The following is a 27948-nucleotide window of genomic DNA, read 5'->3' as shown; positions in this document are numbered from 1 at the left end:
TGCATAACAACTAGTTTTGATGTCAGAGGGAGCTTTCTGGAGGAGATTTTGGACAGAGCAGATCTGCTCAGTTTCTTCTTAACTCCATGGGCAGTGCACATCTGTCATTAAGTGAAATCAGATACACGGAGCAGCCCGTGTGTGAGCACCGGGCACTGCCTCGCGCCGTCTTTTACAGCTCTGCGTGGTGGCCGATGACACAAACTGGCGTCATACTTTCCTCTTAAAAATAGATCATCATTGCTTATTTTTCCCCTACTTTGAGTTAAGAAAGTGAGTTTCGTTTTGTCGCCTGCCCTCGTCATTCGTACCAGTCTTTCTGTTGAAATGCTTGTTGAAATGCACATTGCTGCTTCCTCGCTGTAATGTATCAGCACTTTCACTCTGTAAGTTCACCAATATTTGGAGGCTTTGGTGAAAAGAGCGGGAGGGGAACACGTTTGGGAATACCTAGAGGTAGTTACTGGCCAGGCTGTGTTACTTGTACAGGGCTAGAAGTTTTGGCAAGACATCGGTGAGAAGCCATGTCTGTAAGGAATGACAGCTTTTCGTGGTATCCACATTGAAGGAGGGTCCATTTGTGTCCTTCCTTCCCCTTGTACTTGTTTTGCTAACGTCGGGGTGGGTGGGGAGGATGCGGCTGTAGGAGAGCCCACCTGACTTCATTGGGTCTGCAGTGACCTGGCAGGAGTGGCAGGCGGGAGGCTCTCGGGTGAGGAGGGCTTGGATTCCAGAGGGTGGGTTAGTTGGAGGAGGAGGAAGGGGCTCCTACATGGGTGCGGTTGGCAGTGGTGGGGTGTCCTGCACACGGTAAGCTTGTGTGAGAGGGTGAAAGGGGCTGAAATCTGGCCTGTGTGCCCTGCATCAAGCCATGCATCCAGGGCTGGGCCCAGCCAGGAGAAGGGCCCTTTGCCTGATTTGCTCAAATGACTCATGAATTCGTGTGGGCCTGGGGTCCCTGTTTTTTAAAGCAGTTTGAGCAAAAGCAAAGTAGTAGTGATTACATCTCAGGCTCTTGGTGGTGTGAATTCACACACATCCTGGTTTGCGTTGAACTGTCTTCATGCTTGGTAAATAATCATTATGGTAGCCTTTCCCTCTCTCTAAGGGGCGAGTGTGTGTGTATAAATAAATCTGATTCAGTTTGGGCTGCTGTAACAAATGGCCATGCACTAGATGGCGTAAACAATGAACATTTATTTCTCAGGGTTCTGGAGGCTGGAAGTCTGAGACTGGGGTGCTGCAGCATACCTGGGCTCTGGGTGAACACCGTCTTCCTCTTCCGGGTTGCAGGCTCCCTGGGTCTTCATGTGGTTGAAGGGGTGAGGGAGGGGTTTCTCTCCAGCCTCTTTGATAAGGGCACTAATAACATTTGGGAGGGAGGTAATCCATGACCTAATTGCCTCCCCAAAGCCCCACCTCCAAAAACCATCATATCAGGGGTTAGGATTTCAACACAGGAATTTTATGGGGGCAGAAACATTCAGTCTGTTGCAACACATACACACACACACACACACACACACACACACACACACACACACACACAAACAAATACACATTTCCACCCACCTCAGAGCACGCTGCACTTTTCAAGTGACTAGTTAGGTGGGGCAGGGTTAAGGAAACCATCAGAGGACATTGTTGAGGCACCCAAGACTCGTCCACAGCAGAAAGCCACCTCAAGGGCTGAAGGGCTAGAGGAGGACAGGGTGTTTCTGGAGCCCAGTGAGAGCTGGAGCAGTGGAGGACACAGCTGTGTCAGAACAGGAGGCCCAGAGCAGGAGGCGATGGAGGAAGGCACCGACTCCTTTCTCCTGTGGCCCTTCAGGTGCCTGCCCATTGGCTCATGGTGGAACCTGGTCACAGCCCACGTGGCAAGACCCCCCTGTGACGCCTTGTGCAGGGTCAACCTCCTGGGCACAGAGCAGGTGAGGGAAGGACAGCAGACACGTCGGGAGGGTGGGGTGGGCAGGTGGCGAATAACTGGCACTTGGGTTGTCTTTTCTTGAGGTTAGGATTGCTCTCCCAGTTTTATAGATGAGGAAGCTGAGCTCCAGTGGTTTTCCTGCGGCCCAACTGGGTGTCACAGCAGAGTGAGCCCTAGAACCCAGGCCTGCCTCGTCCTGACTTCTGTGATCTCAGGCGATCCCGTAGATCGCAGTGTTCGCTTTTGCATCATTTGTGTTTGACAACTTTTCTGGGTGCCCCTGGCCCTAGGGTAAGACATGCATAGAGTCCAAGTCATCATTTAGGTCAAATCTCTAAAGTCAACTTACAAAAAGGGACAAAGAGTAACCCTGTAGGTGCCATTGGCCAGGTTGTTTCTTCACCGCCTGATGATGCCTGACTTTGGCTGGGACCCTCATGCTTTCCTAGCCGTGGCTGATGGTGCAGAGGAGAGTTTCCTGGGCTCGACAGCATGCCCTGATGACCTCTCCCTCCCTCTGCCTTGGCCGTTCTGGTTATTTTGAACTCCTCTTGTGTTCTCACAGATGCTATTCAGGTTTTTGACGTCACCGTTGTGAATATCAGTGCCACAAGCCTGACCCTGACCTGGAAAGTCAGTGATAATGAGTCGTCATCTAACTATACCTACAAGATACATGTGGCGGGGGAGACAGATTCTCTCAATCTCACCGTCAGCGAGGCTCGCGCTGTCATCTCGGGACTCCGCTCAAGCACCTTCTACCGCATCACAGTGTGTCCTTTCCTAGGTGACACTGAGGGCACACCGGCCTTCCTCCAAGTGTACACCCGTGAGTTCATGCCTGGCTCTCGCCACCCTTTCCTGCTGTCGTGCTACATGGTAGGCCCAAACACAGGATGTGTGATATAATAATGGTGACTGTCAGCTGACCACACGCCGAGCTTCGTGTGACATGCTTTCCTTGCACTGGCACATTGTATGCTCACAACAGCCCTGTGACGTGGTTGGCAGTAGCCTTATTTTATAGATAGGAAGCCAAGGCTGAGAGAGGTGCTAGACAGGTGTCACAGCTGGAAAGTGGCAGAGGTGAGATGAAGCCTCTGGTATTTCTCACCTGGAGCCTGCGCTTGTAACTCCCTTTCCAGTGTGGAGGAAACCTAGAGTGAATTAATACATGGAGACAAAAATGACGTGGATATTCATGTCCCCTTGTGTCTTGGGTGCTGATATTATAATGAATCACTGGCACAGCTGCATCTCATCTTGTTTGTTTAAATGTCCCTTTAAAATAAGATTTTATGCAGCAAATAAAAAGCTTTTGGTTCCAAAGAAGGTCCAATAATGTAAAATAAAACAGTAATGGTGCACTAGTGGTATGGTGGTATAATATTGATTATATACGATTAAACAATAGTAGTGACACCAGCACTGCATTTTGCACTGTGCCAGGAGATTTTATAGACACTGCAGTGGCCTCCAAGGTAGGTATTGGGGTCCCCTTTTACAGATGAGGGAGCGATACCCTCATGGCGGAACAGTTTGCCCACGGCCGCAGAGCTAGTGAGTGGCAGAGCTGGACTTGAACCCAGGAGTGTGTGGCTCTGGACCCAGGGCTTATCCTACAAGAACGTCCATTCCTTCCCAGGAAGCACACCTTAGCATTCTTACAGATGTATTTTGGACTGGCTCTTTGGGAAAATGAAATATGCTTGCATTTCTTTACCTTTTACTTTACTCTTTTACTATTTATTAGTTAGGATTAGGTTCAGCCACGAATAGCACCACTAAAAACAACGACAACAAACCCCAAGTATCCATGGCTTAAACAAGACAGGGGTTTATTTCTCCCTCCCGTAACAGAAGCCCAGTACTAGGCAGGACGGGGGCGGTAGAGGTTATGCAGGACTCAATTGCATGAAACAGAAACTGTGAGCTCTTTTAACCAAAAGGGATTTATCCTGGCAATTGAGGCGTCACAGAATCATTAGAAGAGCTGGTGTATTAGTTCGCTAGGGTTACCAGAACAAGTACCAAAGGCTGTGTGGCTTAAACAACAGAAATAGACTTTCTCATAGTTCTGGAGGCTGAAGGTTAAAGATTAAGGCAGCGGCAGGTGTGGTTTCTTCTGAGGCCTCCCTCTTGGCTTATAGATGACTGTCTTCTCCTTCACGTGGTTGTCCTTAGTCTGCGTGTGCCCGTGTCCTCATCTCCCTTTGTAAGGACACCAGTCTTGCTGGATTAGGGCCTACCTTCATGACCTTACATTAACTTAATTACCTCTTTAAAGACTCTTGTCTCCAAAGACAGCCACATTCTGAGGTCTTGAGGGTTAGGACATAAACATATACATTTGGGAGTGAGGGAGCACAAGTCAGCTCATAACAGCTGGGGAGCAGGCGTTAGGCCTGGCCCCAAGAAATGACTCCTGGACAAGGCTGCAGAAATGACCCCCTGGAGAGTCACCACCTTGGTCACAGACAGCACAGGGAGGAATCAGGAAGTCCCTGCTATAGTTGCTAGATCCAGGGGTGTATGTTCTGAGCTGTGATCCTGGGATCAGGAAGCTGCAGCCACCGCTGTAGTGTTGGTTCTAGAGCCAGGCAGCGTGAGCTCCAGTCATCGCATCCACACTCCAGCTATAAGAAGGAGGAAGGACAGAAGGTTGTGCTCCACCCTTAAAGGACACTTCCTAGAAGTCACCCAGTACCTCTGCTCTCACTCTGTTGACCAAAACTTAGTCACATGCAACATCTAGCTGCATGGGAAGCTGGGAAATGTGGTCTTTGTTTGAACAGCTGTGCACACACAGCGCTAAAAATCTGGGTGGGTATGATGAAGGGAAAACAGGGAAATGGATTTTGGGGGTCAAGAGTGGTCTCTGCTGTCCGTCCCTGAACAGAGGCTCTGGGAGGCTAGTAATGCATTCAAGATAAAGCAACCCGTGTGGCCAAGGTTCTCCTCCAGAGCCTGAGCCCTGGACCACAGGAGCTCACGCCTCCTTTCATTTCCTGTGAATGATTGTGTGCAGTGTGAGCACGGAGCTTCTGCACTCTCATGGTCAAGTGCTCTCTCCATGGCCAGAAACAGCTGTTTCTGAGGGGCTCGTGTTGTAGATGATGATACAAAGAAGACAAAGAGAGGGATCAGGTGTCCTAAGTGTACATTTCATCTCAGTGTAAATATTTTCTGAAGTGGGACATCCCTGTCTCCTGGAGAAATATATTTTTTAATCTAGTTGTTTACTTTCTTTGCATAGCCCCTGGTCCAGTTTCCGACTTCCGAGTGACAGTGGTCAGCACGACGGAGATCGGCTTAGCATGGAGTAGCCATGATGCAGAATCCTTTCAGATTTGTATCATATGCATATCCTGTGTGCAGGAGGTTGCTTGGGTAGAAATAACCACCAACCAAAGTATTATCATTGGTGACTTGTTCCCTGGAACCAAGTATTGCTTTCAAATAGTTCCAGAAGGACCAAATGGGACCGAAGGGGCGTCTCGGACAGTTTGCAATAGAACTGGTAAGCAAATAGGCTTTTCTGTTAAACCGTCATGTTTCTTAAAGGAAATCAGCATAATTAATAAATATAATGTTTCCAAATACTGTTTTTCTTTTAATTATCTAAGAAAAACCTTTAACAATTTTCATAATAACAGTAATGCTTATTTTATGAAATACAGGCAAGTAGAAAAAACTTACATGGAAACCATCAGAGATAATCACTTTTGATGTATGACATTTTATAATTTTTAAACATGTATACTTACATATATTTAATACATACATATTTAATACATATATATAATACACACACACACACACATATATATATATATTTTTTTTTTTTTTTTTTTTTTTTGAGACAGTCTTACCCTGTCACCCAGGCTGGAGTGCAGTGGCGTGATCTCGGCTCACTGCAACCTCCACCTCCTGGGTTCAAGCAAAGCTATTCTTGTGCCTCACCCTCCTGAGTAGCTGGAATTACAGGTGTGCGCCACCACGCCTGGCTAATTTTTATACTTTTAGTAGAGACGGGGTTTTGCCATATTGGCCAGGCTGGTCTTGATCTCCTGATCTCAAGTGATCCACCCACCTCAGCCTCCCAAAACGCTGGGATTACAGATGTGCGCCACCGTGCCCAGCCCACAAATATATATGTATTTCTTTGACAAACATTGAGGCCATCTGTACATGTGGTTTTGTAATCTGCCTTTTCCCCAACTTGCCAATTAATTATGAATATTCTTTCCTCTTAATACAATAATATTTCTACAAGATGATTTGAACACCTGCCTGGAATTCCATCATCTGAAACAGAGTTGGCAGATAAGAATGGCCCCTACGCCAAATTTGGCTCACTGTCTGTTTTTGTAAATAAAGTTTTATTGGATCACAGCCATGTTCATTTGCTTATGTACTGTCTATGGCTACTTTGGTGCTAGAATTGAGTAGTGGCAACAGAGAATGTGTGGCTTGTGAAGCCTGAGATATTTATTTTCTGGCCATTACAGAGAATGTTTATTGACCTCTGGGCTAGATCAGTGGTTTTCAAATTGTGGTCCAGGGCTCTCTAGGGATCCCTAGGTTCTTTCAAGGTGTCTCCAAGGTAGTATTATCGTAACAATACTAAAACGTTATTTGACTTTTTCATTCTCATTCTCTTTTGGAGTTTTCCAACTTTGATCTGACATAGGATGACCTTGTCTCTCTGAGGGCTAATGGAATATATGCTGTAGATTCTTACATTTAAAAAATTTCATTTTAAATCCCCGATATAGTAAATCTTAATAAATATAACCTATGTAAATACAAATTCTCTGAGAGCCTTAATAACCTTTAAGAAGGTAAAGAAGTCCTGAGAGCAAAAAGTTTAAGAACCTCTGGTCAAGATGTGTTAGAAATTAACTACTGTGCTGTGTTGGGCAGGTGGACTCTTGACAGTCTTTCATACACAACACTGTGATATGATAGTTTGTCGTTCTAGAAGGCTAATTGAAATTGATAAAATCATTTTATAGTCAGCTATGGTGGCCTGCACCCATAGTCCCAGCTACTTGAGAGGCTGTGGCAGGAGGATTTGCTTGACCCAGCGGTTGCAGACCAGCACCAGCCTGGGAGACCCTGTCTCAAAAAAAAATTTATAGAAACAGTTTAAATAAATTATTAAATTGTTTCTAGCCTACAGGAGAAACTTCTGGAAAATCCTAGTGAGTAATGCTTTTTATTGTTGTTTTAAAAATTTGAAATTATTTTTTTTGAAAGGTTGAAAAACATACAGTCTTCCTAGATCTTTGATTCAAGATAGTTGAAATCTTTTATACAGAGGGTAGAATAAAGAAATGGGACAGATTCCTTGAAACACACATGAAATGAGTTAGGCTTTTGAGATTCTCCTTGAAGAAGCTTCTTCAACTGTGCTGGTTAGGTTAAGCACCAATAGTCATTCAGAGGATCTGCTTCCGAAATAAGGGGTCTACTAAAATGCATCCCTCAGATGAAATGCAGTATTCCCTTTGCAAGTCTGCATTTTAGACTGTTGACATGAAGTCTTAACATCAACATGTTTCTTCTGTCTTTTAAGGATGTGGATAATGGTAAGAGGATCACCACTGATGGGGATGTGTGATATCGTGCTACTTGCTATTGCTCAGAACTTACTGTAACAATAATATAATATGTTGGGGGTCTGCAAAGTGCTGAGTGCTCTCATACTATATTTTACATTTTTAACACAACTTCATGGAGCAGGTATTATTATCATTTCTGTCCTAGAGTAAGAAATGGGGGCTCTGCGAACTTAAGTAACTGGCCCAGAGTGATGAGGTGGCAAACTGACTTGTGTGTGGTGTCTAAAGACCAAGTGCTTATCCACCATGTAGATTGACACTTTGATGTGGTACAGCAGTAAAGTTTAGTATTAGTGAGGAGAAGGCATCTCTTTTACTATAGTTTATTATGAATGTTCTTTCCTCTTAATATCAGTATTTCTGCAGGGTAATTTTCACATGGTAATTTTAACACCCGCCTGGAATTCCATTGTCTCAAAGGACCCATTTCATTCAGTGGTCCCATTGAATGAAAGTCAAGAAGGCTTGCTATAAGATCTAAACTCTTTGGGAGTTACCTTTCTATTATTAAACAACCTTTATTGTTATTGGAAAAAGTCAGCTTAACAGCATTAAAAGCAATTTTGAAAAAAGGAAATGAATACCATATGATCCAGTAATTCCAGTCCTGTGTATGTCTCCAAAAGAATTGAAAACAGGGCCTTGGACAGTTATTTGTACATCAGTGTTTATAGTAGTAGCATTGTTCATGGTAGCCAAAGGGGGACCGAAGATCCCATCAGCAAATGAATGGACAGACAAAATGTGGTTCCTCCATACAACAGAGTATCATTCAGCCTAAAAAAGAAAGAAATTCTGATTTATGGTACAACATGGATGGATCTTGAGGACATTATGCTAAGTGAAATCAGTCAGACACAGAAGGACAAATACTGGATGATTCCACTTACCTGAGTACCTAGATTAGGCAACTTAATATTCTACAGAAATTAGAATAGAGGTTACCAGGGGCTGTGCAGAGGAGGGAGTGGGCATTATTATTTCATGGCTACAGTTTATGCTGGGGATGATAACAGTGTTTTGGGTACAGGTAGTGGTGATGGTTACACAACATTGTGAATGTTGATGACACCGAATTGTACACTGACCGATGGTTAAGATGATGAATATTATGGTATGTATGTCTTACCACAATAAAAAGGAAAAGAAACAAATATCTCTACTTTTCTAACCCAACCAAATTCCTTTTCTCTTTATGTCCACATTTTGCTTGTATTACTGTAATTATTATACAAGTACTTTTATTTTGTATTTGAATTTTTTTTTTTTTTTTTACTCAGTCTATACCACAACTTTCCCCTGTAGTTATCATGGTCTTCATGTTTTTAGTGGCTGCAGAATATTTCATCATGCAGCCAGATCACAGTGCCCACAGCCCTCCCCATGTTATTGAATATTTAGGTTGTTTCTAGTTTTTTATGTTTATAGGCAAAGGCTGCCTTTCATGGTCTTTTGTCTGTGGAATTCCTTTGACACCAGGAATCTGCCAGTAGGAAACAAAGGCTTCTCCCAGTGGCTTCTCTTTAAGGAGAACACACTTAAGATTTAAAAAAAAAAATTAATTTTGGAGTAGATTGTACGTAAACATGGCACTTTTATTTTTTAGGACAAGGTGTTTGCAGTGAAAGCATTTCCCTTTTTTGTCCCCTACCTGCCCATTTCCTCTCCCAGGAGGCGATGTTTGTTGCCAGGTAAAGAGAGACGGGGTTGAAAGCTGCCCTGGAAAACAGGCCCTGCCTCCGTGGTTATTTCCGGGCCTCGACTTCCGGGCATCCCTGGTGCAAGTGGCTGAGTGTGCAGCCGGGAGATGATTGGCGGATGGGCTCCTGTGGGGGACTCCGCTTCTGACTCTGCCCTGAGGGTGCAGGGTGTGCCCGTTTTCTTCCCTTCCTCATCCGTCCTCAAATGCTGCAACGTAGTAAAGGTCAGCTCTCCATTTCAGTTCTCCTCTTCAGTATGTCAGGCCGTGTCATGGGGAGATGTTTCCTTCTAAATGAGTGATTTAAAAAAACAAAACAAAACAAAACAAAAAAACCTCTCTATTGAGATGTAATATACATACCGAAAAGGGACGTATCCTCAGCGCATAGCTTCATGAACTTTTACAAACTGAACACACCTCGTTACCGTCACCCATATCAAGAAACTGAATGTGATTTCCACTTCAGATGACCCCTTGAAGGGCTTTTTTTTTTTTTTTTTTGAGACACAGTTACGCTGTTGTTGTCCAGGCTGGAGTGCGATGGCGCGATCTCAGCTCAATGCAACCTCCGCCTTCCGGTTCAAGCGATTCATTCTCCTGCCTCAGTGGCTGGGACTACAGGCATACGCCACCACAGCCGGCTAATTTTGTACTTTTTTTTAGTAGAGATGAGGTTTCTCCATGTTGGTCAGGATGGTCTCAGACTCCTAACTTCATGTGATCCGCCCGCCTTGGCCTCCCAAAGTGCCGGGATTACAGGCATGAGCTGCGGTGCCTGGCCGCCTTCTTTTTTTTTTTTTTTTTGCGACAGAGTCTCATTCTGTCGCCCAGGCTGGAGTGCAGCAGTACTGTGATCTCGGATCACTGCAACCTCTACCTTCTGGGTTCAAGTGGTTCTCGTGCCCCAGCCTCCCGAGTAGCTGGGATTATAGGTGTGCGCCACCACACCCAGCTAATATTTGTATTTTCAGTAGAGATGGGTTTTCAGCATGTTGGCCAAGCTGGTCTCGAACCCCTGACCTCAAGTAATCCACCCATCTCAGCCTCCCAAAATGTTGGGATTACAGGCAGAAGCCACTGCACCCAGCCTAAGGGCTCATTTTTATGACAAGAACAAAAAACTAGAGAACTGGTAAGATAAACTGGGAAGTTCATCTGCGTCGTAGAAGAGCTAAAATTCTTGAGAGCACCGAGTGTGTGCATTTCTCAGCTCGATTTTGGAGTGTGCCTTTTATGAACTCATTTGAAAGTGTGATGGCAGAAGAGCAGGTTCTCTCGACAGCACTTGGAGAGGAAGCTGGGCCTCATGATAGTCAGTAATGGGTTTCCTTCTTCCTTTCTTCTGAGCAGCTCCCAGTGCAGTGTTTGACATCCACGTGGTCTACGTCACCACCACAGAGATGCGGCTGGAGTGGAAGAGCCCAGGCAATGCTTCCGAGTATGTCTACCATTTAGTCATAGAGTCCAAGCATGGCTCTAACCACACAAACACATCTGACAACGTGGTCACTCTCCAGGGCCTGATCCCGGGCACCTTATATAACATTACCATCTCTCCGGAAGTGGACCACATCCCGGGAGACCCCAGCTCCACTACACAGTACACACGTAAGTCTCTTAGGATGCCCTTCTAAGGAACAGCCTCTCTAACCGTCTCTTGGAGGAGGCACTGGTTAAATGATGGCCAGTGTGCTTCTGGGATCCAGGTTGACCCTGAAACTGCTGAAGTTGAAAACGTTGGTCTCAGCAGCGGTTCTGCTGTCCCCATGGGGCACTGTTCTTCAAGCTGTGTGAACCTAGAATTGTCATTAGAAGCAAGAAGTGATTCCTTGGGAGTGGAGACTGAAACTGTTCTAGTCATTCCTTGAGAATACAGAGCAGAGAAGGGTCCCCTTGTCATGTTGGTACTGGAAGATACTGCCCAGATGAGGAGCTCTACCTGCGACAGTGAGGGAGGTGTTTTGCAAATATTTGAATCGAATACATGGTAAAGATGTTTGTAATATGTTTTTAGTATATTTTTCTCCTTCATCTATTAGATTTGAAAAACAGATTAGAAATTATATCTTAAAAATATATTTGAAATAAACTCGAAGTATTAAAAGAAGCCTAAATTAAACTTCTTTTGAGATTTAATCTGTATAATTATTTTCTGGATGTGTTTTGGGGAAGTTTTCCGTCCTTTGAGCCAGCAAAGACTAGCTTTGTTCATTCTTTCTAAAATGAGCCAGCCTATTTTTGGATATGGTAAATAGTCCTGGAATTCTGGTTAATCTGTGCTTTTACATGAATTGCCTTTTTTTAAAATCAAGGGCCCAGCAATGTGTCCAACATTGATGTAAGTACCAGCACCACAGCAGCAACTTTGAGTTGGCAGAACTTTGATGACGCTTCTCCCACGTACTCCTACTGCCTTCTTATTGAGAAGGTTGGAAATTCCAGCAACGCAACACAAGTAGTCACGGGCACTGGAATTACTAACGCTACTGTCACTGAATTAATACCTGGCTCATCATACACAGTGGAGATCTTCACACAAGTAGGGGACAGAATCAAGTCACTGGAACCTGGCTGGAAGTCATTTTGTACAGGTGAGTGTAGCCCCAGCTGCCTCCTGGACTCCTCCCTGAGTGGTGCTGACCTTGCAGGTCAGTCCTCCACAGTCTGTAGTTTGTTTGGTTTTGTGTGATGTGCAGTGATCGAGCTTTCTGAGGCATCCTGTTAGCTTATTGGTGCTGTCTCGATGCCCTCATCATTTCTGCATTCAGTAAATATTTATTGAGCATATACCATATGCCAGTCAAGTCCTTGCCTTCTTGGGACTTTTATTTTGGAAGGAGGAAGTGGAATGTTTATCTAGGATGCTCAGGAAAGGCCTCAGTGAGAAGGTGACTTTTGAGCAAAGATCTGAATAAAGGGAAGGATACAGCTATTTGGATATCAGGGCACGAGAGCATTACAGGCAGAGGCTTGTGCACAGGGGCCTGTGCAGCATCACCACCGTGTCCTGGAGGCTGGAGGAAGAGCGGGAGGCAAGGGTGGGAGGAGTGGACCCACAGGAACAGGAGGGTGTAGGAGGGGGGTGAGGCTTGGGTGGGGCTGGGCCAGGACGTGGATGATGTCTGGCATTGGTTTGTCTTTTGCGCTGGAGAAGATGGAAGGGTTATTGTTGACATGATGCCCAGCCTTTGTGTCCTTCTGGATCCTCACCTATCTCACAACTCAAAATGTGTGATAAAGAGAAGAGCCCTGTGTGTAACTGAGGATGCTTTCAGGGCAGTCCAGGGAAGGCTTTGCAGACAGTGGTGGGCACTTCTGTTCACAGTGCTGACTGTAGCACCTTTATCACTCAGCACCTGTGCACTACTCATTTTATGCTCACCTTGCTCCTACCTCTTCCCTTTTTAGCCCAGGCCATTCATATGTTCAGGCTGATTTGGAAGTGGGGGTCTCATGGGATCAGCCTGCCTGGTAATGTAGGAGCTCCACCCGTGATGGCCTCTGGCCTTTCAGTGGTCAGTGGGGTGGCCACAGAAATCCCTGCAGCTTTGGGTCACCTCTGTTCCATCCCACCTGGTCCAGACACCCATCTTTGATATTTGGGTGCCTTTCATTGCTGATATTTGTCTTAGCTATAGTTATTTGTAGCCTATAGCCAGAGAAAAAGTGTATCCGAGCATTTATGACTGAGTATGGGTGGAACAGGAACTGTGAAAGTAGGTGCAGTGTTCAGATTACCTTTCCAGGCCTTGGGTGGTGAATGTGGGAGTTGCACTAGGTGCCTTGGTAGAGCTTCTCCTGCTCTAAAATTCTGTGATGTTCAATTAATGATAATACTGTCTTCCAGTTTTAATATGGAGTTTTCCATTTAGATTAGTTTGATGTTAGTCCTCAGTAAAAATCTGTTGGCCCTCAGAGACAAATAACACTCTATTTTGAAGATGAGGAAGCTGATACCATTTGTCATTGATGATGCAGTATGTTATGTGAATAGAGAGTGTCTTGAACTTACTCTTAGAAAACCTGGGATCTAGTTTTGGCTTCACCACCTGCCATGTCATCATCAGCCAATTACTTAACCTTTCCGAGCCTCTGTGGATTTATCTGCAGATGGGACAGTATGGGCCTTACCTGTCTCAGAAGGACCATCAAGAGGGCCTTGGCTGGGCCTGGTGGCTCACGCCTATAATCCCAGCACTTTGGGAGGCCAAGGTGGGTGGACCATGAGGTCAAAAGATTGAGAACATCCTGGCTAACATGGTGAAACCCTGTGTCTACTAAAAATACAAAAATCAGCTGGGTGTGGTGGCATGCACCTGTAGTCCCAGCGACTTGGGAGGCTGAGACAGGGGAGTCATTTGAACCCGGGAGGCAGAGGTTGAGGTGAGCTGAGATCATGCCATTTCACTCCAGCCTGGGCAACAGAGCGAGACTCCATCTCAAAAAAAAAAAAAAAAAAAAAAAAAAAGGAGGTGGGTCCTCAAGATGAGATGGTGCAAGCAAGGAGGTCACTACCTCTCACAGGACGATGTAGCTGCCTCTCATGGAGCCCTGGTCTCTTCCAGGCATCTTTCTTGGTGCCGGACATCATTGTTCAATTTACTCTTCAAAGGGTCCTGCAGCTGAGGCTCAGAGCAGTTGGTAACTGACCCAAGGTCACACAGTTTGGTGTTGCCCAATTCAGGGTCAGCCCCTGCCTCTTCCACCACATCACCCACCCACCTCCTCATCACCAGGATTCTGCTACTCCTTATTTCTGTGTTTGCAAAGGCAAAAGTCCTGGAATCTCATGTTGTGCTGTGCTTGTTTTGCAGATCCCGCGTCCGTGGCCTCCTTCGACTGTGAAGTGGTCCCCAAAGAGCCAGCCCTGGTTCTCAAATGGGCCTGCCCTCCTGGTGCCAATGCAGGCTTCGAGCTGGAGGTCAGCAGTGGAGCCTGGGACAATGCAACCCACCTGGAGAGCTGCTCCTCTGAGAATGGCACTGAGTATAGAACGGAAGTCACGTATTTGAATTTTTCTACCTCGTACAACATCAGCATCACCACCGTGTCCTGTGGAAAGATGGCAGCCCCCACGCAGAGCACCTGCACCACTGGCATCACAGGTGGGCTCCAAGGCAGGGGCTGGTCAGACGGCACGGTGATCACTCCTGGAGTGGCTGACCCAGTGGGTCTGCACGTGTGGACTAGAAACCTGTTCTTGTGTTTTTATTTCCCCTGAAATATTTGCTTTTACTGGCATAGACTTGTTTCTCATTCTATAGAAATTCTATAGAAAGAAAAAAAAGCAGAGTAAGAGGGGCTCCTTTTTTACATTCTAAAAACTCCTTTTCTTTACAGCGTAACTCATTGCCACGTTTTCTTTTATATTTTTTCGAGATGGAGTCTTGCTCTTGTCGCCCAGGCTGGAGGGCAGTGACGCGATCTCAGCTCACTGCAAGCTCTGCTTCCTGGGTTCACACGATTTTGGTGCCTCAGTCTCCCGAGTAGCTGGGACTACAGACACACGTCACCACGCCTGGCTGATTTTTGTATTTTTATTAGAGATAGGGTTGCACCATATTGGCGGGGCTGGTCTCGAACTCCTGACCTCAAGTGATCCACCTGCCTTAGCCTCCCAAAGTGTTGGGATCACCCACCTGAGCCACTGTGCCAGGTCGTCCGTTAGCCCACATCTGTTGGTGGCTTCCTGTGTGCTGTGGTGAGGGACTCTATGGGAAGTATGGACAACAGGGCCCCTGGAGCACTGGACTGAGAAGAGCATTGAGAAGGAGAGGATTTCCAGGTCTGGTGGTGGGTGAGCTAGCATGCTGCTGCCAGTTTTAGAGCAAGGACCTGGGGATGGACCTTCTCTGGCCAGCTACAGGGCATAGAGCTGACGGGAAATGCAGGAGCCTGTGCTAGCAGTTGACCATTAGACATGGGAACGGCACCTCCCAGCAGGCACTGCTGCCAGGTACTTGCGAGGTTGCTGAAGCTTGTAGTTTAGAACAGGACCATCCACTAGATGGGCAATGTGAGCCTCAGGTATAATTTAAAGTTTTCCAGAAGCCACATTGAAAAAAAGGTAAAAAGGAATAGCTGAAATTAATATTAATAACATTTAAGTTAGTATATTAAAAGTATTTCAACATGTAATTTCTATATTAATGAATTATTTTACATTTTCTTTTGTACTAAGTCTTTGATATCTCGTCTGTATTGTATGCTTGTAGCACATCTGAATGCAAACTGGTCACCTCTCAGGGGCTTGGCAGCCGCGTGTGGCTAGGGGCTGCTGTATCAGCCGCAGGTTTAGACAATTATGTTGTGGTTGTTTTGGAGTTCAGATTTCCGTCTCCTTGAATCTTGAATATATATAATAATGAGAACAGGCTGGGTGTGGTGGCTTATGCCTGTAATCCCAGCACTTTGGGAGGCTGAGGTGGAAGGATTGCTTGAGCCCAGGAATTTGAAACCAGCCTGGGCAACATAGCAAGATCCCATCTCATTTATTTTTAAAAAATATAAAAAAATCCAAACTGTATATGTGAGATGAATTTAGGTAAAGAGAGAGTGTGTGGAGTGGATCATTTTTAATTCAGCATGTTCTTTCTTTGTGTTAGTTCAGAGAGTGGCTCCACACCCTGGCTTGGAAAGGGAGGGTGCAGAATCGTGGAGGTTATCCATGGAGGGTCCTGTGGGGGCTTTTCTGGTTTCTGGGAAGAGGATCTGTTGGGTTTCTCTAGGTGGTATTTTAGACCAACTCTGGGAAAAATGTGGGGACTGTTTATGAAGAACACGGGGCAGTGCCATGGCCAGGTCTCAGTAGAAAGTATGTTCTCTCCCACCTCATCTTTGATTCTTCTTCTTGGACATCTGCTCCGTCTTTGCTCTCAGCCAACCGGCTGATCCTGGGGCCAGGCCAAGTCCATGTGGTGTCAGCGTGCAGCTCCCAAGGCCACACCTTAGAGTTCCACCACAGTCTCTTTCTCACTCTCCTTCCACCCCAGGTCTCAGGATAATGAACCCGGCTCATCTCGAGTCAGAAGGGACTGGGGGAGAGGACAAGGGCAGGTTAGCTTCCCCATGCAAGGATACTAACTTCTTACTCTAATGATGGTTTCTTTTACTGGGCAGAACCTTTTCAGTTTGATTTAATCTTGCTTGTCTATTTTTGCTTTTGTTGCTGTGCTTTCTGTGTGGTATCCAAGCAACTGTTGTAAATACTGTGTCAAGAAGCTCTTCCCCGATGTGTGTGTGTGTGTGTGTGTGTGTGTGTGTGTGTGTGTTTTGTTTTAAACAAATTTAACAGTGTACAGCTTTAGGTCTGATGTTTAAGTCTTGAACCTATTCGGAGTTTATTTTTGTGTCTGGTGTAAGATAGGGGTCTAGTGTTATTATTTTGCTCATGGATATTCAGTTTTCCCAGCACCATTTGTTGAAGAGGCTGTCTTTTCCCCATTGTGTCTTCTTGGCACCCTTGTTGAAGATAAGTTGACTGTATATGTGAGTTTAATTCTGGGCTCAGTATTCTGTTCTGTGGGTTGATGTCTGTCTTTATGCCTGTAATATACTGTTATAATTACTGCAGCTTTGAATAAATAGATCTTGAAATCAGGAAGTGGGAGACTTCCGGCTTTATTCTTTTTCAACACTACTTTGGCTGTTCCTGGTCTTTCATTGTTCCATATGAACTTTAGGATTTTTTTTTTTTTTAATATTCTGTAAAAATTGCCATTGGGATTTTGATGGGGTAGCATTGAATTTATAGATCGTTTTGAGTAGTGTCAAGTCTTCCAACAATATCAGGTCTTCCAATCCATGAGCATGGGATGTCTTTGTATGTATTTATGCCTTCTTTATTTTATCAATGTTTTGTGGTTTTCACTGTACAAGTCTTTCATCTCCTTGGTTGTATTTTAATTATATTTCAATCAATCTGTTAAAAAATAAAATAAAAGCATGCACAGTTCAAAACAACAATAGCAAAACCAAACAAGGCTGCTGGGTGCCTGCCCTGGGGATTTGGCTGGATGCCCTGAAGGGGTCATTGTGAGCTGGGCAGGTTTCCCAGGATCTGCTGTCTCTGCTCCTCACCAGTTTCCTTCCATGCCTTTTGCTTCTGGATTTGCTGCTTTACAGAGCCCAGCATGTAGCTTCCAGAGTAAGATCTTGAGGAGGTCGCTGAAGCATGTTCTCTACCTAATGTGTTACTTTGGTTTTCAATATTGGGTGATTGTGTTTTGTTTTGTTTTAGATCCCCCTCCTCCAGATGGATCCCCTAATATTACATCTGTCAGTCACAATTCAGTAAAGGTCAAGTTCAGTGGATTTGAAGCCAGCCACGGACCCATCAAAGCCTATGCTGTCATTCTCACCACTGGGGAAGGTAAGGAGAGGCCTCCGTGGGTTAAACAGCATGTGAGTGATGCAGTGACCAGAGCTTTCTCTGTGCCCACGGAGGCACATGAGTGATGCAGACACACTCCTGTCTTCTCACCGCAGCCCATGCTGTGTACTCAGACAGAGAAGGAGGGTGAGGTATTTGCCTGATGGTTGACAAGCTTTCTGGAAAGGGCCAGAATGCAAGTATTTTAAGCTTCGCCGGTGGTATAGACTCTGTTGCAAGCATTCGACCCTGCCATTGTAGTGTGCAAGCAGTCACAGAAGATACAGAAGGAATGAGTGGGGCCATTCCCACTAGATGTTATTTACCATGGCAGGTGGCTGGATTTGGTTTGTGGCCCATAACTTGCTGATCTGTGATCTAGGTTTTTCTTCTCTTTTACATCACAAGACCTTTTAGGTGGTAGAATACTAGTTTTAACCAACTCTGTCTCTTGTTCTCACTCACAACACACACGTACACACATGCCATCCTCAGCGGATGAATTTCCTTTAAAAGAAAATAGAAAAAGATTTGCATTTGCTAGTGGGAATTTGCAGAGTATCTCCTTAGCTGAGAGAAGAGGTGGATTAAAGGCTGCTTTTCCTTAAAGGGCTCTGTTACATTTTTTTGTGGTAGGAAAGGAATAATTCGAGAGTCTCTTTGGTAGCTGTGTTTGAGTGCTTGCATAAGGCCTAGATTTTTTCTTTTTTTTTTTTTTTTTTTTGCGACGGAGTCTTGCTCTGTCGCCCAGGCTGGAGTGCAGTGGCGCGATCTCGGCTCACTGCAAGCTCCACCTCCCAGGTTCGTGCCATTCTCCTGCCTCAGCCTCCTGAGTAGCTGGGACTATAGGCGTCCGCTGCCACGCCTGGCTAATTTTTTTGTATTTTTTTAAATAGAGACAGGGTTTCACTGTGTTAGCCAGGATGGTCTCGATCTCCTGACCTCGTGATCCACCTGCCTCGGCCTCCCAAAGTGCTGGGATTACAGGTGTGAGCCACTGCGCCTGGCCCAGGCCTAGATTTAAAAGCCCAAGTTTTTTTGTGGGGCTTCCCTCCTCCTCCTCCTCCTCCTCCTCCTCATCCTCCTTCTCCTTCCCCTCCTCCCCCCTCCTCCTCCTTCTCCTTACCCTCCTTCCCCTTCCTCCTCCCCCTCCGCCTCCCCCTTCTCCTGTTTCCTTCTCCCCCTCCCCGCAAGTTTTGTTGTAGGGGTTCCCTCCTCCTCCTCCTCGTCCTGCTCCTCGTCCTCCTCCTCATCTTCCTTCTCCTTCCCCTCCTCCCCTCTCCTCCTCCCCCTCCTCCTCCCCTTTCTCCTGTTTCCTCCCCCCCCCCAAGTTTTGTTGTGAGGGTTCCTTCCTCCTCTTCCCCCTCCACCTCTCCTCCTCCCCTTCTGCCTCTCTTGCCGTCTCCTCTTTCTTTCTTTTAGAGACAAGTTCTCACCATGTTGCCCAGGCTGGTCTTGAACTCCTGAACTCAAGTAATCCTCCCACCTTGGCCTTCCAAAGTGCTAGGACTAGACTACAAGCATAAGCCTCTGTGCCTGGTCTGGGGGATGCTTTATGCATGAATAATGCAGTGTTTCCTCTGCCCACTCTCTCCCACTGTGGTGCTATCCTCATCTCCTCGAGGAGGATAGAGACCAAACACACTGTCAGGGGGTTGGGGATCTGGGAGGATAGAAATTTGCTAGTGCAATAACCTGTGGCAAAATTTCAAAAAGTGAGGTGGAAATCTCTCTCTATCTTTTCATTTTGGGTCTGTTTCCAGCTCTTAGTCATTCTGCTGTGATGCTTGTCAACAAGTCCATCGAGGAAGGCCATGTTGCATGGCAGCCAGACGGACCAGTGCTGGTCTGTGATTGGATGAAACCTTGGGCTCTGAGCCCGACGCCCTGGATTGGGAACCCACCTCTACGTCCTAGGCCATGTGACCTTGTGCCTGGTCCTGTTAGCCTTTTGTACCTTCATTTTCTTGTCTGTAAAATGGAGACAATAAGCTTATGTGATGGGATTCATGGGGATGAAGTGAGTTACTGTAGGTGGAGCTCTTAGAATTCAACGTGAGTCAACCCTGGCACAGAGAGGTACTTGAGAGGTGGTTGCTGGTATCACTGTCACCCAGCATCCCCACCATGTAGACATGCAGGAGAAGTCGTCTCTCTGCCGTCACTTTCTTATGATTCTCCTTCTGTGTACCTTTCTTAGCTGGTCACCCTTCTGCAGATGTCCTGAAATACACGTATGAGGATTTCAAAAAGGGAGCCTCAGATACTTACGTGACATACCTGATCAGAACAGAAGAAAAGGGACGTTCTCAGAGCTTGTCTGAAGTTTTGAAATATGAAATTGATGTTGGGAATGAGTCCACCACGCTTGGCTATTACAATGGGAAGCTGGAACCTCTGGGCTCCTACCGGTAATGTCTTCTGGTTCTTGCTCTCTGGGGGCTGAGCCTCATGAGCGTAAAGCTCTCCGTGCCTGCGGTCAGACATGTCTCAGGGACCTCTTTTTGCTCTTTGTCATCCCACAGGGCTTGTGTGGCTGGCTTCACCAACATTACCTTCCACCCTCAAAACCACGGGCTCATCGATGGGGCTGAGAGCTACGTGTCCTTCAGTCGCTACTCAGATGCTGTTTCCTTGCCCCAGGATCCAGGTAGGGAGAAGACAACAGTCGTGGCACCGGTTCAGTGGCATTTTGCTCCATGTGTCCATAGAAGGCCAGCTGTGTGCATGCCTCCCTCAGACCTTCAGGAGGATTGGTGTGCCCAACTCCCCCCTCCCAGAGGTTGAGATGTCACTGGGTCACCGGGCTCAGTGGGCTTCCTCCTCTGAGGTCCCACAGCCTGGACCCGACACTCTCCCTTCTCTAAGAGCCAGTTGTTCTTCCAACCTGCAAAGATGATTGAGTCCTCATGTGCCAGGTGCACAGTTTGACACAATGCATCGAATCCTTAAATATTAGAATCAGAGGAAGCCACATAAATTGTCTTGTTCAATCCTGTTTATTTTACTTCATAGTTTTAATTCTATTTATTGATTTGTTTATTTTATTTTATGATTTTTTTTTTTTTTTTTGAGACAGAGTCTCCCTCTGTCACCCAGGCTGGAGTGCAGTGGCGCGATCTCTGCTCACTGCAACCTCTGCCTCCTGGGTTCAAGCAATTCTCCTGCCTCAGCCTCCTGAGTAGCTGGGATTACAGGTGCCTGCTACCACGCCCAGCTAATTTTGGTATTTTTAGTAGAGACGGGGTTTAGCTATGTTGGCCAGGCTCGTCTTGAACTCCTGACCTCAGGTGATCTGCCCACCTTGGCTTCCCAAAGTGCTAGGATTATAGGCGTGAGCCACCATGTCCAGCCTATCTATTTTATTCTTGAGACAGAGTGTTGCTCTGTTGCCCAGGAGTACAGTGGCATGATCATAGCTCACTGTAACTTTGAATTCCTGTGCTTAAGGGATCCTCCTGTCTCAGCCTTCCAGATGGGACCACAGGTGCTCACCACTGTGCCTGGCTAAGTTTTTGTAGAGATGGGGTCTTGCTATGTTGCCCAGGCTGGTCTCGAACCCCTGGCCTCAAGCTTCCTTCCACCTTCTGCCAAAGTTCTGGGATTACAGGCGTGAGCCACTGTGCTCTGCCCGCTTTTTGGAAATGAGACTCTTAAGGCCCAGAGAGGGGAAGTAACTTGCCCAGGGTTACACGGTGGCTTTAGAGGCAGGCCTGAAATTCTGGTCTTGGACCCTTGTCAAGTGCTTCTACCCTTTATCACATAGACCTAAGTGATACAGGAGCTTCAGGGATCCCAGAGGGATTCATCCCCTACCTTCAAGCCAGAGGTGAATGGACTGACTGGCTTGTTAGTGTGTCTGCTTTTTTTCCTAGTTGGTGGTTGTTGGGTGCAGGCCTGTCCCAGAAGCAAAGTTTAGGGAGTCCCCACATCCTTCTCCAGTAAACCAATGGGTTTCCTGTCCCCTGAGCATGGATGCTGCTGTAGGTACCTCTGCTCATATGTGGGTGCTAGTCTCAACACGTCAGAGGTGGCAGGAAAAATCCCTGAAAATCCAGCCTAGTTCCCTAAATTTGCAGTTGAGGAGACTGAGACCTGGCAAGGAGCAGTAGCTTTCTCAAGACCATCCAGGTGGTAGTGGGTTGGGAATAGGAACCTGGCTTCCATGTGCATGGACTAATTTTAGGTCCAAGCTATTTAACTCTTGTGTGTGTGCACGTGTGTGTGTGTGTGTGCGCGCGCGCGCGCATGCATGCGTGTGTATGCCACACATACCTGAACCCTCTGGTGTTAGGGTCCCTGGCTGGTTGTTAGCACGTCATGTGGTCTGCACGATCACCTCTTCAAGCGTCTCCCGTTTTGACTTTTCTCAGGTGTCATCTGTGGAGCAGTTTTTGGCTGTATCTTTGGTGCCCTGGTTATTGTGACTGTGGGAGGCTTCATCTTCTGGAGAAAGAAGAGGTGATACTGCTGATGCTAATAATAATACTCTGGTATTTAAGGAAGCTTTCTATTGAGGAACATTTCAAACATTCACAGAATTGGAAGGAATGATATCATGAGTGCCATGTTCCCTTCACCCACAGTCTTTTGCATTTGGCCAACCGTGTTTCCTCTGTGCCCCCAGTTGGGTGAGGTTAATGTGCTCCCAGCTGTCACATCAGGCCACTGATAGATGCCGCAGTGTGGGATGCTACTTTGAAATGATATGTTCTTGTTTACAAGTCAGTTTCATAGTATTATCATGTTAAGAGATTTCATTTTAGAGGTAGCTAAGTTTGAACACCAGCTCTGTCTTTGACCAGCTGTTTAGGAAGCTTAGCCTTAATGTCCTCGTCTATGATAGGAGGATAATCATTGTGCCTAAGTTGTGAAGCAAAGGAGGATTGAATAAGGCACTTCTCAGTGTCTTGTACCTTGGATGCTATTATTATTATTTTATCTGTACAACTACCCTGTGAGGTCATCAAATGGTAAAAGTAGCAGCCCTGTTTTGAGTGCTCACTGTGTGCCTGCATCTGTGCTTTCCATGAATTATCTCATGCACGAGGCTCTGTGAGGCAGGTCCAGTAAGTCCCTTCCACGGATGCAGAAGCTGAGTCGGGAGGTGTGGAAATAGAACTTGAACCTGGTCCTTGTACTTCATGGCACGCCCTCTTGTCTCTGCAGTGTGTGAAGCCTGTGTGTGTTAGTTGGGATTTCTTTGCTGTAAGGTGCTGCCAACCAGGGAATCTCCGTCCTGCCCCAGGGGTCCTCATGCGGCCCAGGCCGGTTCCTTGTGCTGCCACCCCACCCTGTTGGGGGCACATGCTCCAACTTTTAGATTAGGTTCTGTTTTTTTTTTTTTTTTTTTTTCCTCGAGGTGAAGTCTGGCTCTGTCCCCCAGGCTGGAGTCAGTGTCATGATCTCGGTTCACTGCAACCTCTGCCTCCTGGGTTCAAGTGATTCTCCTGCCTTAGCCTGTTGAGTAGCTGGGATTACAGGCACTGCCACCACACCTGGCTAATTTTTGTGGTTTTAGTAGAGATGGAATTTCACCATATTGGCCAGGCTGGTCTCGAACTCCTTACCTCAAGGGGTCCGCCCGCCTCAGCCTCCCGAAGTGTTGGGAATACAGGCATGAGCCACCGCGCCCTGCCAGATTAGGTTCTGATTTTGGGGGAGGAGATGGATCAGTCTGTGGCTGGGTAAAACAGTTTTATTGTTTCTTGTTAAAAATAAGAGTAATACATGCTTATGGCAAAAAATACGGAAAAGAAGAGCACAAATAAATAGGAAATCCGCAATCGCAGAACCCACACAAAACTACTCTTAACATTTTGATGTGACCAAACTCACACACAAATGTGTGCCCACACATGGAATCATGTTACATGTTAGTATCTAGCCTGCTTTATTCAGTTTAGACATTGTTGGCAGCTTCATTTCATCATCATTTCTTTTTTTTTGAGACAGAGTTTCGTTCTTGTTGCCCAGGCTGGAGTTCAATGGCACGGTCTTGGCTCACTACAACCTCTGCCTCCTAGGTTCAAGCGATTCTCCTGCCTCAGCCTCCCAAGTAGCTAGGATTACAGGCACCCGCCACCATGCCTGGCTATTTTTTTTATATTTTTAGTAGAGACGGAGTTTTGCCATGTTGGCCACATTGGTCTCAAACTCCTGACCTCAGGTGATCCACCCACATCGGCCTCCTAAAGTGCTGGGATTACAGGCATGAGCTACCATGCCTGGCCCATTTCATCATCATTTTAAGTGGCTACAGAGTATTCAACTATATGGAAGTACCATGATCTATTTAGCCAATTTCCTAGGTGTTTCCACTTTTTAAAATTTTTCTTGGCCACAGTTACTTATCCTTGTGCCTGAATCTTTGGGCACATTCACGATTATTTCCTTAGGCTAAATTCCAAGCTAGGCAAGTGCTGGGTCAGTGGGTATGCATGCTTTCAGTTTTGATACATACTGCTACATTGCCTTCCAGAAAGTTGTTCTTAGACACCAACGCAGAGTTGAGTCAATAGTGCAGGAGTGTGCAGATGCCTCACCAACTTGCCAGTTCTGGATCTGATATGTTTTTTGATTTATTGCATTCATTTATCAGAAGAGCTTTCTCAAAAGCAAAGTATGAAATAACAAGTCTTGCTTTACATTAAAGTAATGTCACTGCTATATATTTGCAAGGAAATTCTTAAAAGTGACTTGGATATGATTTTTTTCATTCTTGTAGATAGTACAAAAGAAAATAACTTCACAAATTTATAATTAGCATTTGCAGCTTGGGTCATTAAGTTTAGTATTAGGGGGCAGGATTTGGTGTCATCTGTGAACTAATGCCCGAGGAAAAGGTGTAACACCTTTATTTCATAGGTGACATCAACTCCAGATACGCAAGGGAAAAAGCACAGGAAGGAATCCTTTTTTGTCTAATGGGTCTCTTTTCTCTTAAAACAGGAAAGAAGCAAAGAATAATGAAGTGTCCTTTTCTCAAATTAAGTAAGTCTCTCAAATTATGAGCTTTATTTTAAATCCTCCAATCTGTTCAGTGACTATCTCTAAATAATTTTTGATGGAACTTGCTGTCATTTTTCCTGATTGGCACATTTTGACCATGATCATCTGGAAGTTTTTGCTAACTCTGTTTTCTGCAAGGAATCTATGTTTTATTAGTCTCCTGAAGCTAGCTTCCTTGACATGTTCTACTCTTCTACCAATAAATACATATTTTTTGATTTAAAAAAGTCATATAGGTTATCAGGATCCAGGGGAGAGAAGCACTTACTTAAAGTCACAAAACCAATTATTTACAAAGTAGGGTCCAGAAATCAGATTTCCTGATTCATATTTTAGTGTTTTGTGAATACTAGTACTCTGATCCCCTCTTGCCAAATTATACCCTGGGTTTTGTTGTTTTGGGAAGATTGTTTACTGTCATCTCTAGAGTATGAATGAGTCTTTCTAATTGCTTATTTTTTTCTTTCCCTTTCTATCATGAAGACCTAAAAAGTGAGTAATCTCTTTATTTTTTTTTAATAACTTGTACTTATCTATTGAATATGGACTTCATTGAATGTAAAAAATCCTGATAAGTTTTGTTTTCTTAGATCTAAGTTAATCCGAGTGGAGAATTTTGAGGCCTACTTCAAGAAGCAGCAAGCCGACTCCAACTGTGGGTTCGCAGAGGAATATGAAGTACGTTGCTGTAAATACTGTGTTTTTAATTGTGTCAGGTTCTAACCCAAGCTGGGGTCCGAGGGGAGTTGGTGGACGGGTGGCAGGTAGCTGAAGGACTTGAGGGACTGTAGGCAGTTGGGACATGGCTTTATTCTCTCTCCTACAGAGTCAGCAGTGCAGTTATATTGCTCACAGGTAATAGTGGCTCAAAGCCAGGTACGAACTCACCCAAACAGGTTACATTAAATGGCTATATAACCTCAGGGTTGTGCACCTGCACTCCAAACCTGTTGTGTCATACTGTCCTGGATGTCTACCTTGGACGACTACTGACTGAAGCACAGCCACTTTCCTTAGAAATTGGCTTGTTTTTCCTGAAAGTTAGAAAACTGTTAACAGAAACTAGGAATTCAAGTCAGGGAACTATTAGCCACAATACTTAGGAAACTATATGAGCTGGAAGGAAACCAAATGGGCATGGAGAGGTCTGGGGCTTGATGACAGTATGGCCTAGGGTGGCTTGTGAGGCTCACATGAAGCCCTGCACAAGGACTTTCTTGGCCAGTGTCTGCCTTTCAGTTCCCTCTGCTATGCTCCAACCAGCCTAGGAACTAGCCCTGCTCAGAGTGTCCATGCCCACTCGTCCTCATGTGCTGCCCTGTCCAGCATCTCTGCCTTTGCTCTCTTGAAATCCTGCTCAGCACTCAGCACAGTGCACATGCTGCCTCCTCCATGGGCTTTCTGGGATCCCATTAGGAGAACTTGAGTTCTGTGTACTCACACTGCTTTGTTTCTCCTGTTGCTTGTTATCAATATTCAGCATTTCTTTAATTCTGCCTTGTTGTAATGTTAGTTTTTTCTGTGTACAGTACGCCTCTCCTCCAGGTTGCAACTGCTTGAAGGCAGTTTTCCCTATATTTTAACCTTTTTTCTATATTTTAACCTTTGTATTAGTTTCCTAGGCTGCCATAAAAAAGCCCCACAAACTGGGAGGTTGAAAACAACAGAAATTTACTGTCTAAAGGCCACAATCCCAAATTAAGGTGTGGGCAGGGCCACACTCCCTCCTAAGCCTCTGGGCAGCATCCTTCCTTGCCTCTGCAGCTTCTGGGTGCCAGGCGTCCCTTAGTTTTGTGGCAGCGACACTCTCATGTCTGCCTCTGTGTTCACATGGCCATCTCCCTTCATGTGTCTATGTCTCTTTGTCTGTTTTCCTCCTATAAGGACACCAGTCATATGGGATTCAGGGCCCACTCTATTCTAGTATGACCTCATTTTAATTTGTTTACATCGGTAAAGAGCCTATTTCTAAATAAGATCCCACTCATAGGTATTAGGGGTGAGAAATCCAACATGTCTTTTTGGGGCACAATTTAAGCCATATTGCCTGTACATTTCTACTTTGTTCTGTTGTTACCAAAACACCACGGGTTTGGTCTAGGTCCTGCTCCTTGCCTTTACAGAAAGCCAATCACTGAGACAACAAATATTGCCAGGGAAGAAAGCTTTAATCGGGTGCTGCAGCCAAGAGGATGGGAGCTCAATCTCAAATCCATCTCCCTGACTGACTAAAACCAGGGGTTCATATAGCAGGAAAGAAATGTAACAATGTGTAAGAAAACAGGAACTAGGGAGGGGCAAGGAGGCATCTGGTACAGTGATCTGACTAGTTTCAGTTCTTTGGTACTTCTTGAAGGTCCTTTCCTGAGAAAGGAACTCAGATAAAACAAATACAAGTTTCAGGCTTTAATAGAAGAAGGGTAAGTTTCTATGTTTATTCAAAAACGACTTGTCTATGGGACTGTTGGGCTGGTTTCACTGTCATATGCTATGCTAAATATGAATAATATTTGAAGACTAAATAAATGAACACCTCATTTGTTCTGTTTTCAGGATCTGAAGCTGGTTGGAATTAGTCAACCTAAATATGCAGCAGGACTGGCTGAGAATAGAGGAAAGAATCGCTATAATAATGTTCTGCCCTGTAAGTTATTTTATCCACAGCATCTTCTCTGTTTTCCATCAGTGGCCATCACATCTCTAACTGTAGAGGGGAGGGAATCAGTGATCCTAAGTAACCACTTCCACAACCATTCATTGGTCACCTACTTCCACAACCATCCGTTATTCACCTACTATGTGCTAAGCACTATATTTAGGTACATTATCTTTAATTTAATCCTCACAACAGCCTTATGAAGTAGGTAGTAGAATATTTGTTTCGCAGGTAAGGAAAATGCACAGAGTGGTTAGGTGATCTTTCCAAGGTTACACAGGTAGTGTCGGGAAGACTAGGCTTTGTACTAGGTCTATCTTATTGAGGGAAAAGGCCAGAGTCTGTGTTCTTAACCCCTCTGTCTCACAACTATTTCAATTCTATAATTCTGGAATGAAAGCAAGCAGAGCGAGACAGGGAGTCACACTTTTCTGTGTCCAGACACATGGGCTGAGTGAATTCCACAGCTAAGTATGAATTATATTTAGCTCATTTCCTGTTTTTGAGAATGTCTACATCTTAGTCAACAGGGATAACAGCAAATTGAGTTTAAAATGAGAATTATTTATTACATCAAACCATTAGATGAAATGTAAATACTTCTCCATCGAAAGTTCATCGTGATCTCTCTTTTGGGTGGGGATTAGGGCA

The 27948-nt window shown here is 45.4% G+C and overlaps 1 protein-coding gene across 2 annotated transcripts in view; it reads left to right on the top strand.

Moving 5' to 3' along the window:
• PTPRJ (protein tyrosine phosphatase receptor type J) overlaps nt 1-27948 on the top strand; it is a 191775-nt gene that overhangs the window by 147208 nt on the left and 16619 nt on the right. The window contains exons 7-19 of one of the 2 annotated variants that reach the window (XM_028833425.2): nt 2496-2759; nt 5187-5450; nt 10610-10867; nt 11572-11850; nt 14074-14364; nt 17499-17630; nt 19831-20041; nt 20156-20280; nt 22004-22091; nt 24582-24623; nt 25125-25133; nt 25232-25319; nt 27195-27285. In XM_028833425.2, the coding sequence (XP_028689258.2) occupies nt 2496-2759; nt 5187-5450; nt 10610-10867; nt 11572-11850; nt 14074-14364; nt 17499-17630; nt 19831-20041; nt 20156-20280; nt 22004-22091; nt 24582-24623; nt 25125-25133; nt 25232-25319; nt 27195-27285 (2142 nt within the window). Of the gene's footprint in view, nt 1-2495; nt 2760-5186; nt 5451-10609; nt 10868-11571; nt 11851-14073; nt 14365-17498; nt 17631-19830; nt 20042-20155; nt 20281-22003; nt 22092-24581; nt 24628-25124; nt 25134-25231; nt 25320-27194; nt 27286-27948 lie in introns of both variants that reach the window. The other variant, XR_013403806.1, reaches the window with a different exon arrangement.

This window comes from Macaca mulatta, chromosome 14 (genome assembly GCF_049350105.2).
Source record: "Macaca mulatta isolate MMU2019108-1 chromosome 14, T2T-MMU8v2.0, whole genome shotgun sequence".
In the NCBI taxonomy this organism is placed as follows: domain Eukaryota; kingdom Metazoa; phylum Chordata; class Mammalia; order Primates; family Cercopithecidae; genus Macaca; species Macaca mulatta.
Note: the sequence above shows the minus strand (reverse complement) of the source record. Positions and strands in the feature narration are given on the sequence as shown.